Here is a 14,126-nt window from a genome sequence, read left to right as displayed (position 1 = left end):
TCTCCAGTGACCAGAACACTGCATGGTACACAGTAGGTGCTCGAATAAATGCCTGATGGATGAATGAATGAGTGAACAAATGTCTGGATGTGAGTGCCTGTCCAGCCGGGCATGTACCTCTGGGTGAACAGATCCAATTGTGAGTCTCTATGGTATGTGGGCAGAGACCTGGGTGGTCACATCTGAGTGGGGTTCAGCAGTGTCCATGCCCTGTGCATGTCCACATCTGGGAGGATACGTCCCAGCCACCAGAGGTGCCTGTTCTGAAGAATGTTTGATGCTATGTGTAGGCGTTTACCTGTCCGTGTCCTGTGCCCACACTGACCCAAAGATATGAGCAGAGCCTGGCCTCAGAGTTTGGACTTGCTAAGCTGCCACGGGGCCTTGGGCAGTCCTTGTCCCCTCCTGGACCTCAGTATCTCCCTGGGTACAAAGAGGCAGCTCTATGAGTGAAGCCACCCCTGGAAAACCCTCCACAGTGGGCTGGAGCCCCACCTGACACTCAGGACTCCTAGAGTAGGAGAGCATCTCCCCGCTGAGCCGGAAGTAGCGCTTCTTGAACGCAAAGCGTGTGGCCAGGCCGGCGGGCTCTTCCTTGCGCTTGAGCAGGTAGCCTTCTCGAACGGTCACCGAGGGCGGGACCAGGGCCCTGGCTGGGCCCCCAGGCTCTGGGAAATGGGGAGGGGGGACTGTGAACCCTTTCCACCCAGGCTCAACCTGCCGAGGGCCTCATGGAGGAGCGTGATTCTTGGCTCCCCTAGAGGCAGGAGGATGGAGAAGATGACTTTGGACTCCACTTTCTCCATAGGGAATGGGGGCTGGGGGTGTCAGAGAGTGGGGGGCCCAAAGCTGGCCTTGGCGATCCCTTTCCAGCTTGAGGGATGTGCAGGCAGCCAGCAGGGGGAGCCACGCCTTATGGAGTCAGTCCAGGGAGTGCCCTGGATCTAGCCACCCTTAGGGGTCCAGACACAGGCCCTCCCCAGCACACAGGGACCTCATCAGGCCACAACCAGGCCTCCACATTTGGACAGGCTGCTCCTATGTGACTTGGACCCAACTGTCTCATAACCCGGGCCCCACACTCTGATACAGACTCACCCCCAACTCCTCTGCTTAAAACTATCCCGTAGTTCCATTTCACTCCAGGTGAAAGCCAAAATCCTTCCAGCAACCCCACATGATCTGCCCCCCTCACCTCTCTTTCACTCCCTCTCATTCACTCTTCTTCACTGGCCCCCTCACTATCACTCTCTGTCCCCACCTCAGGGCCTTTGCACATGCTGTGCCCAGCCTGGAACACTTCCCCAGGATCCTCATGGCTTGCTCTCTGTCCTCTTTCAGGTCTTTATTCCAATATCACCCTAGTGAGGCCATTCCTGGCCACCCTCTCTAAAAGAATGACCTGCCACCCCCAGCCCAATATTCCCTTCCCTCTTTTATTTTTTCTCCTAAGCACTTATCACTCCGTTAACACATGTGATTTGGTAATTAATCTTGTGTACAGCTTGTTGTCTCCACTAGAATAAAACTTCCACGAGAGCAGGACTTTCTTCTGTTTCGTCCACTGCTGTTTCCCCAGCACCTGGAACAGTGGCTATTACAAAGTAGGCACTTAATAGATATTTGTCAATTGCATGAGTACCATGCCACGATTCCCACTCACATCTCCACACGGGCTGGAATGGTCTGGAGGGCCTGAGTCTTTTCGTCTGTGGGACCTAGCACGGTATGTGCCAGGAAATGTTTGTTGACTGACTAGCTGACCCACAGGTCCACGGTCTCAGTGCTAGGGGTGGGGGAGGGGTGGTAGAAGGGCAGGTCCCGAGGGTCCAGTGGAATGACAAGCTGGCTGTGGCAGGGCCACAGGAACTCACCCTCCTTCCCATCCACATCCACCAGCTGGTCCAGGAAGTCTCTCACACGCGAAATACTCTGCAGCAGGAAGGGGTGTAGGGGGGCCATCCACAGCTCCTTGCCCTGGCCCAGCTGCTGGCCCAGGTTTCCAATGCTCTGCACAGCCTGGAGCAAAGAAGCAGGGGATGCCAGCACCAAGGTCACTGCAGTGAGGAAGGCCCTCTGTAGACCCAGAACAGATCCCCAGAGTCCTGGCTCCCAAATCAGTGCTCAAGAAAAGGAGAAAACTCCTAGCAGCACCTGCTTTAGATGGTATCTGTCCCTCTCTGTGCACAGATATGTATCCCCAGTGCTTTTATTTTGTCCCCTCCTGAACCCAGATAACCCCATTCAGGACTGCTTGATGCCATCATGCATACTCGAGCCCATCAGAACCTCAGAATGTGGCCCCTTTGCAAAGGATGGTCTAATTCATACTAAGGCATAAATGACTGCTAGCCTGCTTCCCGCTTTCCCCCTGGAAGGGTAGGGGTTTTGTTCCAAAGAGGGAATTAGAAAGAGAAATGAATGCTTTCACATTCAGGATGGAAAGCTAATGGTGCCGTTTCAAACAGAGGTTTCTCCGGGCTTCATTTGGGTCTTCCATGGGTCCGGCCTCCACTCTGTTCCTCCCATGCTTCTCACTGGCTAAGGGCACCCGAGATGGGGGGGCTCCACTGCCGGCACCTTGGCAAGCAGCAGCAGTGAGCGTCTGGTCTGGGGATCTGCGTGCTGGTCCCGAAGGTCAAACAGCTTCGGGGTGAGGATGGCAGGAGCGAAGAATCGCAGGAAGAGAAAGCCACTTATGGCCAGGTTCTTCACATCCTGCGGAGAGGAGTGGCAGGTGAGAGGGGTCCCTCAAATCCACTTCTCAGCTGGGGAAACTGAGGCAGCAAGGACTAAAGATTGGTGGTACAAGGGGAAGTAGAATGGGAGACAGGTCAGGAGGCCGTCCTGGTCTGCCGAGGAGGCTTTTCCTCTCTGGGCCTCAGTTTCCCCACGTGGAAAATGGAGTAATAATACCAATCCTGCACGATCAGAATTAGCCAAACAGCCTCAGAGTCTGCTTTGTGCCAAGCACTGTGCTACGGGCACAGCCCTATGAAAGAGGCATCATCATTATTCCCAGTTTACAGCTGAGGAACCAGAGGCTCAGAGGTGTCAGGTGACTTGCCCAAGGCCAGACAGCTATAAGTGGCAGAGCCAGGATTTGAACCCAGGCAGGATTTGAACTCTGCTCTTCACCACACTCTCCTTCATTCAACACTAGCTATGGAGTGTCAAAAACTAAGCCTGAACTGTCACCTTTACTCCTAAAGCAATCCCATGGGGGTAGATACTATTATCTCTGTTTTCCAGATGAGGAAACTGAGGCTCAGTGGTGAACCCAGTTCAGCTGGCTCCCTTGCCAGCCTCTGCCCCCTGCAAACTGTAAAGCATGGCGCCCCTCTGTGTGAGACCCAGGCCTGGCCCACCTGCATGCACGTAAGGCTGGTGCCCCCAGCTCCAGCAGAGGGGACCTGGGGAGAAGGTGTCTCTCTATCCTGGGTGCAAGCTCCCCCCAGGGGGCTCCTCACCTACCCCTCACACTCACCAAGCTATATTTAGCCCGAGAATGTGCTGCAGTGTTTATTTAGGGGTTGTATTCACACATAAGACAATACCCTCTCTGGGTGTGTGCCAACTTCCCGGGGGCACCTCTGAGTTGACAGTGAGCCCTGACAGGAGCTGGGCACCTGGAGCTGCCCAGAGGTGAGGGTGGAGGTCCCACTCATCTGGAACCCTGAACTGCTCCCAAGCCTGCCCCCCCCAGCCCACTATGTTCCAGGGTAATTTTAGCCTTTGATATCAGCTCATCAACTTCCTCCTTTCTTAAGGAGGAACAAGTATCAGAGCGGCAAAGAAAGGGGCTCCCTTGGGTTCCTGCGACCCCACCCATCCTCGTGGGCCTGAGGAAGTCCCTGCTCCCTGCCCGTGGCCTCTGCCTACCATGGAGGCTGAAAACTGGGCGACACTTGGGTGTCATTGATCTTGGTTCCTCCCACAAGGGCCAGGCTGTCTGGGGCGCTGGCCTCCCGCTTCCCTCCCTTCCTCCCTGCCTTGGCTGTGTCCCACTTAGCACCTCCACTGGCAACCCAGGCAAGAGCCCTGCAGCTGTGGGGTAAATCACCCATGTCCCAGTTTGGAGGCCCAGAGCTCAATCCGCAGGTGGGGATGAGGGAAGAAGGAAGCGGTTCCCACTGCGGGTCTGGAGGCCTAGCCTCGAGTCCACGACTCTTGGCCAAGGTGCCTCACCTCTCTGGGCCTCGGTTTCCCCATCTGTAAGTGGGGAGAGGTGTGGCATAAATCAGGACCTCTTAACCCAGGCTCTAGGGGTTGGGCCATTACATCTCCAACATTTAGCGGGTCCTAGATCTTTCTGCAAAGCGAACCCCAGTCTGCATTTCTATTATGTCAGTGCTGCGTAAGACCTAGCCTCACTCGGTGTCATTTGTAAGCAAGGACCGTGACTGCCACCTCGGAAGGCATGCTGAGCATTAAACCTGGGGGTCTCAAACTGGCAACCCACAGGCCAGTCCAGCTGCAAACGTGTAATGATTGGCTCAAAGTATTATTGTTGTGTTATTGTTGTTAGGTAAACTAGTGCCAAAATTTAAAAAATAAGATTCCACACATAAAATCCAGACTGTTGGATTAAAAAACAAAAAAACTCTGAAGATCAGGCAATATTGGGTCCCCATTCCTACATGGCAATAATTGATTGTCTGGATCTGCCCCTTTAAGACAAGCTGTGGGAGCTCCAGTTTGCCACAGTCCCTACCACTCCCTACTGTACAACACCTTGACTGCTCTGTTCATTTACCTCACCTGCCTGAACCCTACAGCACCTAGAGTTCAGCTTTTGTATCAGTATTGGAAAAGCACTAGCATGTGCAGGGATTTCTTTTTAGACTTTATTTTAGGTGTCTGCTACTGAGTCCTGTGTGCCAGCCATCTCTGTCTCTCTGTCTCTCTGTCTCCCTGTCTCTCTAATAGCTGGAATTTAAGAAGCACTTGCTTTGCGCCAGACTGTATTATTTGGTGGTCATGAGCACAGGTTCAGGAGTCTGCCTGGGTGGGTGCCTATCCCATCACTACCCGCTCCTAGCTGTGTAACTTAACCTCCCTGGGCCTCAGTTTCCTCCTCTGTAAAATGGAATAATACTGGCACCCGGCTCGTAGGGTGGAAGTGAAGACTAGGCGAGGTAATAAATATGTAAAACAAGGTCTGACTCCTAGAAAGGGCTATATATAGTGTTAACTGCTATTATTATCATCATCATCATCATCATCATCATCATCATCACCCCTGGGTCCCAGATCCTATCAGAACACTGTCCCCACTTCTGCCAAGACACACAGCACTTCAGCGTAGGCAGCTCAGGTTTTGTCCCGCCCCTGCCCTTCCTCTCCCTGTGACCCTGGACAAGCTACTGCCCCTCCCCAGCCTCAGTCTCCCCATCTGCCCAATGGGAGTGCCTGGCCCACCTTGTGCTCTGCCTGGGGAAAGCGCTCCTCCACGCACTGGCGCAGCTGCTTGAAGGCGAGACGGATGGCGGGCGGGCAGCGCCCCACGGAGCCCACAATGGTATCCACGATGGGCCCCAGGTAGCCCGTCAGCAGTCCCAGGCTGGCCTCCCGCACGTGCTCCTCGGAGGGCACACCCTTGAAGGAGATTCTCCTGGGGGAGCAAGTGGAGGGCTCCGCCTCAGAGCCTGGCATCTGCCTGCTCAAAACCCTCCATGGGCCCCAACTGAGCTCAGAGAGCACCCACCTTCCCATCCCATCTCCATGGCCTCCCCTCCTACCATTCCACTGCAGCTGCTTCAACACACGGAGCTTATTTCTGTCTTGGGGCCTTTGTACCTGCTGATCCCCCTGCTGGGAATCACCTCCTCAAAGAGGCCATCCCTCCCCCACTGCTCATCATCACGGACCCTGGTTCAGTGCATTTTCAGCATGGACCTGCCAGACACACACTCCTGCCCCAGGGCCTTTGCACTTGCGGTTCCCCTTGCCTGGAACACTCTTCCAGCAGATCTGTGCACGACTCCCTCCCTCAACTCCTCCAAGTCTTTGCTTCCATGTCCCCTTCTCTGGGAGGCTGTCCCTGTGACACCCTACGGAATATCGCAAGCCCCTCCCCTGCTCCTGGCTCTTGCCAGGACCCTCCCTCACTTTATCTCCCTCCTTTCCACTGATCGCCTGCAATAACCTTCTTCTTTAGTTTATTATCTGTCTCCCCCGAGAAGAGGGACTTGTGTCCATTTTCTCCCTGCTACGAACTCAGCTTTCAGCCCAGTGCCTGGCACATAGTAGGTGCTTAACAATTGTTTCGTTGAATAGACGATGGAATAGCACTTTTCTACCTGCAATGATCTTGCTCCCTTCCTTCCTGTCCCCATGCAGGTTTAGGGTCTGTCCTGCCTACCCTAAGATTGTGAATTCCATGGAAGCCAGGCTGGGGGTTCTCAGCCCCACTGTGCCCTGGACCCAACAAGCTAAGCCCTGAACTAATTGTCTCTGGCATTGAATCATTTAATCCTAATGGCAACCCAATGTTAGATTAAGTAGGCTGATTGTTCCCATTTAACAGATGAGGAAACTGAGGCTCAGAGAGGTCCCCCTGCAAATAGGTGGCAGAACAGAGACTATAACTCAAGACTGCCGGTTCCAGAGTCTGCCCAGTTTCCTGGATGCTCCAGCTCCCTGCGGGCGCCCACTGACTCCCACCATCCTTGCCAGGGGTGCTGGGAAAAGCCCTGGCCTAGGGGTTTCACAGATGGACTCTGCCCTTCTGCTCAGGGCCTGGATTCAAATCCCCACTTTGCAACTTCCCAACTGTGCAAGCTTAGGCAGGTGACCTCCCCTCTCTGAGTCTCAGTTTCCTCATCTGTAAAAAGGGTCCTAATACCTGCCTCCGGGGTGGTCGGAAGGTGAGGGCAGCACTTGTTGGGCAAGGCCCAAAGTGAAGGAAAGACCCTCTCCTGCCTCCACCATGGTCCCCAATGGACTGCCCAGCAACCGGCTCGGATGGCTTGGCAGGAACAAGCCCGCCCACCCTAGCTGGAGGAGGAAAGTCCTGGCAATAAAGGAGGAGCCCATGGGCTTCCCTGGCGGTCCACTGGTTAAGACTCTGCACTTGCACTGCAGGGGGCGCGGGTTCGATCCCTGGTCAGGGAACTAAGATCCCGTATGCTGCACGGCACAGCCAAAACAAAAAAAGAAAGGAGGAGCCCAGGGAGGCATGAACTGACTCCCCTGACCCCGTCACTGCCCTGCTCCCTAACCCCATGTCATCGAGCGCTGCAGGATGCCACCTCTGCTCGCAGACCCACGCGGGGCCCTCCCCCAAGGGCCTCAGCCACCACCACCACGATAACAGAAATAACTAGTACTTATGGAGTATTAGTTAATGCTGGGCTTTGTGTATATAACTCAGTTAATTCTCATGACAATCCATCAGGTAGATATTCACGGGGGTTTAAGTAACTTGCCCAGCAGGTGTGGCAGAGCTGGGATTTGGACCCCGGGAACTCATGTCTCAGAGTCCTGCCCATAACCACTGCATGACACCGTCTGAGGGGCTGGGCGCTTGCAGGGGAGGCTTTGAGGTAGAATGCGGGGCTCCTGAGCAGTCGTGCTGGAGGGAGGGGTGGGGGGCAGTCGGCAGAGACCCGGCCTGACAAGGCTGCAGGCAGACAAGGGGCCCGTGGACGGTTCACCCCTCAGGCTTGGCTCACCTGGTGCGGCCCAGGTCCATCTTGCACGGGTCCAGCTCCATGTACTTCTTCTCCTCGAAGACGCGGTTAATCACCGGCCTCAGGACCTCGTGCAGGTAGGGCATGCCCACGAGCTGGGGGCAGGGGGGCACCACACAGGGCGGGGCTGAGGGCGAGGCCAGGGTGTGCCCGTGAGCGAGGGTCAGGGGGACCACGCAGGGAGAGGTTCAGAGCGAGGCGGGGGCCTGCCCAAGGGCTGGGGTTGGGGTGCGACTCAGGGCTAGGCCAGCCACCAGCCACCAGCACCGCAGCTCAGTCACCCAGTGCTACCTGAGGCTGGCCAAGCTCTGGGGTCCGAGTAAGCACTGGGAAGGGAGTTCCCTTGAGGAAGCTGCTGTCGGGCCCCCCTAGGCCTTCACCAACTCACCTTCAGAAACTGTTCCATTGACTTGGATGCCAGGGAGTTAGAACGGAAGAGGGTGTTGGGGTCAGCTGGGAGGACAGAGGGAAGTGTTTGCTGGGATTTGGGTGGCTGAATCCACCTCACCCCACCCACCCAAGGTGGGGGTCATGATTCTTCCAGCCTCAGGAATTGAGGAGATTTGCAACGTCAACTCCGTTCACAGTACAAAGGCCCAGAGTGGTTAAGTGAGCTGCCTAGGGTCACACAGCTCATGAGTAGCAAAACCAGGGCCTGAACCCAGGACCATGCTCCCAGCTGACTGGGAGTGCACAGCCCGTGCCACCTCCGACACATACAGACACAGCAGCCCCTGCCCGCTGCCTGAGGCCCCCCCATTTCTCTCCCAGAGACGCGCTGCAGACTCATCCTTGGGGAGTGATGCATGAGGGTCATGCAGGCAACTCACTGGTCCGTGCCACCTCACGCCGGGTGAGATAGTCCAGAAAGGGCCCAGCCAGGCCCTGGCCAAGAAAGAGCTTCACCAGCTTGGTGGCAAGCTCCTGGCGGCAGTCCCCCGAGGTCAGCTCCTCCAGGACAGCCAGGGGGCTGGCAGCATCTTCCTGCACAAGGACAGGAGGCAGGAGAGGTGGCCTGGGGCCCTGGGACCCCAAAGCAGAAAAGCCCAGCTAGACATCCCTGAAGCAAGGGGAGGCCATGATCCAGATCCCTGCCCACCCGCAGTGACGCACCCACCTCTGCCGGCCCCAGCACAGACTCCATGAGCAACTCCCTGAGTGGCTGGTAGTACTGGGAGGGCAGGACGCGGTCCTCGGTCAGGCGCACCTTCAGCCGAAGAGCACCCAGGCTCCCCCTGGCCAGGGCCAGATCACAGGTGAAGGAACATAAGTATGTATGGGCCAGCGCGGTGAGCCAAGATAGTCAGGTGTGAGTACAGGTAAAGAGCATAGATATTTGTAAAACAAGACAGGTGTGGACAGGTGTGGGCAGGTGTGGCCAGTATAAACAGGTGTGAACAGATATCAACCGGTATAAATACTGTAATAATACAAGCTGAAGGTGGTACCCAACATGGTTCCAGCCCAGCCTCCTCCCTCTGCACCCACGTTTACCCAGAATCCTCCTCCGCTCTGGGAAAGGGCAGGAGGTGGAACCAGCCATTGGGCGGATTCTGCTGTAGGACCTGCGGGGGGAACTCCACCTGTGGGGGGGGACACACAGACCCTCAGCAGAGCTCTGCCCCACCCAGCCCTGGAAGAAGAGGTCGGGCTGCCCACCCAAGGAGGGGCGGCAAAGCCCGCCAAGGGCTACCTCCTCCTCCCATACCGTATCCTGAGGGCCTCCAGGGGACACTTAATTTACAGTTGAGGAAACTGAGGTTCAGAGAAGTGGAGTGACTTGCCCGAGGTTACACAGCTGCTAGAGACAGCATGTCTGGACTGAGTGTATTTTCAGCTCTGTTTAGGGACGAAACTTGCATCTATCAAAAGGCATAAAGGGAATTCCCTGGTGGTCCAGTGGCGCGGCCAAAGGTAACTAAATAAATAATAAAGACAGTCCAGAAGGCCCGCAAGCCCCACCTCCCTCTCTTTTTAAATAACAACTTTACAGAGATATAATTCACATCCCATACAATTCACTGATTTAAAGCGTGTAATTCAGTGGTTTTTAGTATATTCACAAAGTTGTGTGACCATCACCACTAATTTCAGTCCGCTTTCTATCAGTTCCCCCACCAAAAAAAGGCCTATACCCATTAGCAATCACTCCCCATCCCCCAGCCCCTGGCAACGACTTATCTACTTTATGTCTTTATAGATTCGCTCGTATTAGACATCTCATATAAATTAAATCATATAAGATGTGGGAGGTTTGGGACTGACGTCTTTCACTTAGCATTGTGTTTTCAAAGTTCATCCACGTTGTAGCATGTGTCAGTACTTTGTTCCTTTTTATGGCTGAATAATATTCCATTGTGTAGATATACTACATTTTGTTTATTCGTTCATCTGTTGATAGACATTTGGGCTGTTTCTACTTTTGGTTATTATGAACGATGCTGCTATGAACATTAATGTAACCTATTTGGTGTGGATATAAATTTTCATTTCTCTTTGGTACACACCTAGGAGTAGAACTGCTGGGTCATGTGGTAACTCTATCTTTAATCATTTGAGGAATTGCCAGACCATTTTCCAAAGCCGCTGCACCATTTTATAGTCCCACCAGGAGTGCATAACCAAGTCTTCCTCTTATTTGCTCTAATATTGCCTCCTTTTAAAAACTGTCAGCCTTTGGAGTTCCCTGGTGGCCTAGTGGTTAGGATTTAGTGTTTTCACTGCCGCAGCCCAGGTTCAACCCCTGATTACACAGTGCGGCTGAAAAAAACCCAAAAACTGTCAAGTCTGAGTATACATCCACTACTACTGAGAGGCAAGAAAAATCACGCATTTTACAGATGGGAAGACTGAGGTTCCAAGAGAAAGACCTTGAGCCCAGTGCTTCCAGGAGTAAGAGTTAGACTTAGATTCTGGAATCAGAGAGACCTGAACTCAAATCTTGACTCTGCCATTTCTTAATCATATGACCTTGGGAAAGCCACTTAACCTCTCTGAACCTTCATTTTCCCATCTGTAAAACGGGGACAACAATGGTCCTAGCCTCTTAACAGTGGCCATCAGGTGATGATGACCAATGAGGTGATGCTGGAGAAGCACTTAGCACAGGGCTAGCACACAGTCATCCTGGGTACTCTCATCCCAGAATAAGAATCTGGGCCCACCCTGTGACCTTGGACAGGTTTCTGCACCAATGGAACAATGGCACTCCATCACCCAGGCCTGGCCAGGGGACCTGATGAGGCAGTCTTCACATCTACCCTTCCAAGCAAGCCTGAAGATGCCCAGCCCATCTCCCCCTTCCCCCTTGGAGGCAATGGGAAGCCATGGAGGGTGTCAGGGGAGGGGGGTGTTGGGGGGGGGCGTGCTCACCATGCCCAAGAAGTCATTCTTGCCAACCATGTCCCAGTCCCAGAGCTCCACCCGCAGCGGGGATGGGGGACCTGGCATCTCCCGCAGCTCCAGCACCTCATCCCAGTGTGGGAAGCGAGTCTTCTTGATGGTCTGGGAAAGGAGGGAGTGAGAGAGAGAGCTAATGCGACCACTGTCCCCATTTTACAGATGGTAAAACTGAGCTTCAGAGAGGTTAAGTGGCTTTCCCAAGGTCACCTGATGCCCCACTCTCCCGGCTCCGCTACACCACTTACCGAAGTCTCCAAGCTCTGGCTGCCCCAAAACACACGTGCAAATGGGTCAGATGTGCCGGAGATGTCTCGGGGGGCCAGGTCCCTGGGGACAGATGAAGTAAGGGGTGGGGGGGTCACAGGACCCTTGAGGAGCAAGACCCAAGCTGGACCTTGGAAAGGGGGTTCAGGGTAGACCATTCAAAGGCTGCTGGTTTCCAAGGCAATGAACTACCCCATTGTAGGGATCCAGTGAGGAACATCCCTCACCAGAGCCATCCAAGCCCAGTATCTTCCTATTGACTAATGCTACCCTACGAGGACACACTACTATGCCCCTAGTATCTCCCTATTGACTAATGCTACCCTATGAGGACACACTACTATGCCCCTAGTATCTTCCTATTGACTAATGCTACCCTATGAGGACACACTACTACGCCCCTATTTTCTAGGGAAGGAAACTGAGGCACCGAAAGGTCAAGTTGAACATCACAAAGCAGCAGGTGAAGGTGCAGTGAGGAGGGGGAAGGGAGCCTCAGTTTCCCTGGAGCCCCTGGATGGGAGACCAGATGCCAGATGCCAGGGTTCAAAACCTGACTCTCCCATTCACTGGCTGGGTGACACTGGGAAAATTTACTTCACCTCCCTGAGCCTCAGTTTATTCATCTGGAAAATCGGAGTAATAACAGACCAACGTCACAGGGCCAAGGGTTAAATGTGACAATATGTGTAAAGGGCTCAGCATAGCAGCCGGCAGGTGGTAAGTGCTCAGCTCACTCATTCACTCAACAAACACTCATGCCCACACTGTGCCTAGGACGAAGAAAAGGCATGAAGCAGGGACTGCCTGCCTCTGGTTGCCATGACAACTCAAAGGCTCACCCCAGTCAGCCTCTCCCACCCCTCCTTCCCAAGGTCCCCCAAATCCAGGGACATTCCCACACACACACACCCAGGGGCTGCTTGTTTCCTCCCGCTGCTCCTCTCCCACCCCTGCTCAGCATCCAAAGCCTTCTTTGGTTTCCTAGGAGCCAGCCTAGTTGCTAAGCGACTGCAATCAGTCCCTCTCCTGCTTGCAAGGATCCTGCACAGCTTTGTGGCTGGGGAGGAGGTCATAGGCACACAGCAGATGAGGTGTCCCTGCCCCATACTGAGTCCTTTTGTTTGTCCTATGCCTGCCTGCTACTTCATCCAGACTCCAGGGAGCCCCAGCTGGGGACAGAAATCTGGAGGTTGTAGGAGAGGCACAGAGAGGGCAAGATAGGGCTTTAAGGTCACAGAGCAAACTAGAAACAGAGATCCAGCCCAACCTGGGCAAGGACTGGCCTAAAAGTAAGGGTCGAGGGAGTAAGGTGTTGAAATAAAAGGCAGAAAACAAGACAGGAGATGGGAGGGAAAAGAGGAGTGGAAGTATTTAAGGAAATAGAGGAATGGGGGAGCTGAGAAACAGAGAGGAGTGATAAATAGGCAAGAAGGAAGATGAATATCCCAGAAGCTGCTGCCCCTGGAGGTTCATCTGTGGGTTTTACTGGTCCTGCATCTGTCTTCCTTCTTATGTTTCTTTGGGACAGGACCTATCCCTCCCTCTCTCCCAGTCCACATGACTTATATGGGTTGATCCCTCCTTCCACTGCAGGAATGGGCTTGGAACTCAGGCCTGACCAGTCAGAGTCAGTGTAATTGGTTTAGTGATAGGCATGTACCCCAGATTGGGTCAATAAGAATTAGTCCCAGGATATTGGTTGGAAATGGTGAAAGACAGAAGTTCTTTCTCCATTGGAGCTGCCAAGTTGATAGCATGCCAGTCTGGGGCTTCTGGGGTCATCTTTGCCCCTACCTGGGGGAGAGACTGTCTGAGGATGAAGTTAATACAAAAGACATCCAAGGAATCTATTTCTACAGAGTCCTGATGTCACTGTTGGAGCACCTGGATCCAGCCATGCCTGAAGCTACATGCCATTCATACAAGCCAATCTGCTTAAGCCAGTATGAACTGGGTGTCTGTCACTTACAATTTGATTAATACACCTCCACACTCATCTGTCTGGTCATCCTGAGTATCTGGCCTTTGGTTGCTAGTCACTGGGGCCCCAACAAAGATTTTGTTTGTGCTTTAACCCAAGAAATTTGCAACCTGGTGAGCTTGGACCGTTTGCCTGCCAAGGATCCTGGTTGTGAGCCCAGAAGTGTGCCAGGAGAGAGGTGGTCTCAAGGCAGGAGGACCCAGTGGATTTCTGCTCAATCCCAGACCATCCTCCCATCCAATCCCCCATCATGACCATACCTGGCCTGGAGCACGTGACAGCGAAGACAACGGCCCCTCACATCCTCCAGCATCTGCACGGCCAGGCAGATCTCACCCTGCACCTCTGCATCAGGGTCCACATGGCTCAGGTTGATCCAGCTATCAATTCCTGGAGGGCGCAGGCACTAACATTCATTAAGCACCTACCGTGGTCTAGACAGTGCATTAACTTAAAAATTCAATTAACATTAAAAAGGTATTGAGTCTTGGACCTCTCATGTTAGCTTTCTGTTGTAGGTACTGTAATTATCCCTACTTCCAGATGAGGAAAATGAGGCACAGCGAGGAAGGAGCTTTGCCCATGATCCCACAGCTAGTAAACAGCAGAGCTAGGATTTAAACACAGGCAGTATAGTTCTAGGGCCAATGCCCCTAACCATGTACTATCACACTCTTCATCCTGATACATAAAGCCCCGCATCATTTAGTCCCAATATACTCCCCCCTCAATAAAAACCTTGGGGGCTTCCCTGGTGGCGCAGTGGTTGAGAGTCCGCCTGC

The 14,126-nt window shown here is 53.7% G+C and overlaps 1 protein-coding gene across 7 annotated transcripts in view; it reads right to left on the bottom strand.

Annotated features, from left to right (window-relative positions):
- Window positions 1-14,126, bottom strand: part of RASAL1 (RAS protein activator like 1) — a 32,926-nt gene that overhangs the window by 6,379 nt on the left and 12,421 nt on the right. For 5 of the 7 annotated variants that reach the window (XM_060310143.1, XM_060310142.1, XM_030860453.2 and 2 more), the window contains 12 exons: window positions 13,605-13,734; window positions 11,342-11,423; window positions 11,067-11,198; window positions 9,189-9,277; window positions 8,812-8,929; window positions 8,525-8,678; window positions 8,083-8,147; window positions 7,677-7,789; window positions 5,422-5,614; window positions 2,581-2,718; window positions 1,875-2,019; window positions 496-668 (listed from right to left, as the gene is read on the bottom strand). In XM_060310143.1, the coding sequence (XP_060166126.1) occupies window positions 496-668; window positions 1,875-2,019; window positions 2,581-2,718; window positions 5,422-5,614; window positions 7,677-7,789; window positions 8,083-8,147; window positions 8,525-8,678; window positions 8,812-8,929; window positions 9,189-9,277; window positions 11,067-11,198; window positions 11,342-11,423; window positions 13,605-13,734 (1,532 nt within the window). The remainder of the gene's footprint in view (window positions 1-495; window positions 669-1,874; window positions 2,020-2,580; window positions 2,719-5,421; window positions 5,615-7,676; window positions 7,790-8,082; window positions 8,148-8,524; window positions 8,679-8,811; window positions 8,930-9,188; window positions 9,278-11,066; window positions 11,199-11,341; window positions 11,424-13,604; window positions 13,735-14,126) is intronic. The other 2 variants (XR_004040401.2, XM_030860459.2) reach the window with 1 other exon arrangement.

This window comes from Globicephala melas, chromosome 13, assembly GCF_963455315.2.
Source record: "Globicephala melas chromosome 13, mGloMel1.2, whole genome shotgun sequence".
In the NCBI taxonomy this organism is placed as follows: Eukaryota; Metazoa; Chordata; class Mammalia; order Artiodactyla; family Delphinidae; genus Globicephala; species Globicephala melas.
The sequence above is the reverse complement of the archived record's forward strand: the minus strand, read 5'-3'. Positions and strand labels throughout refer to the sequence as shown.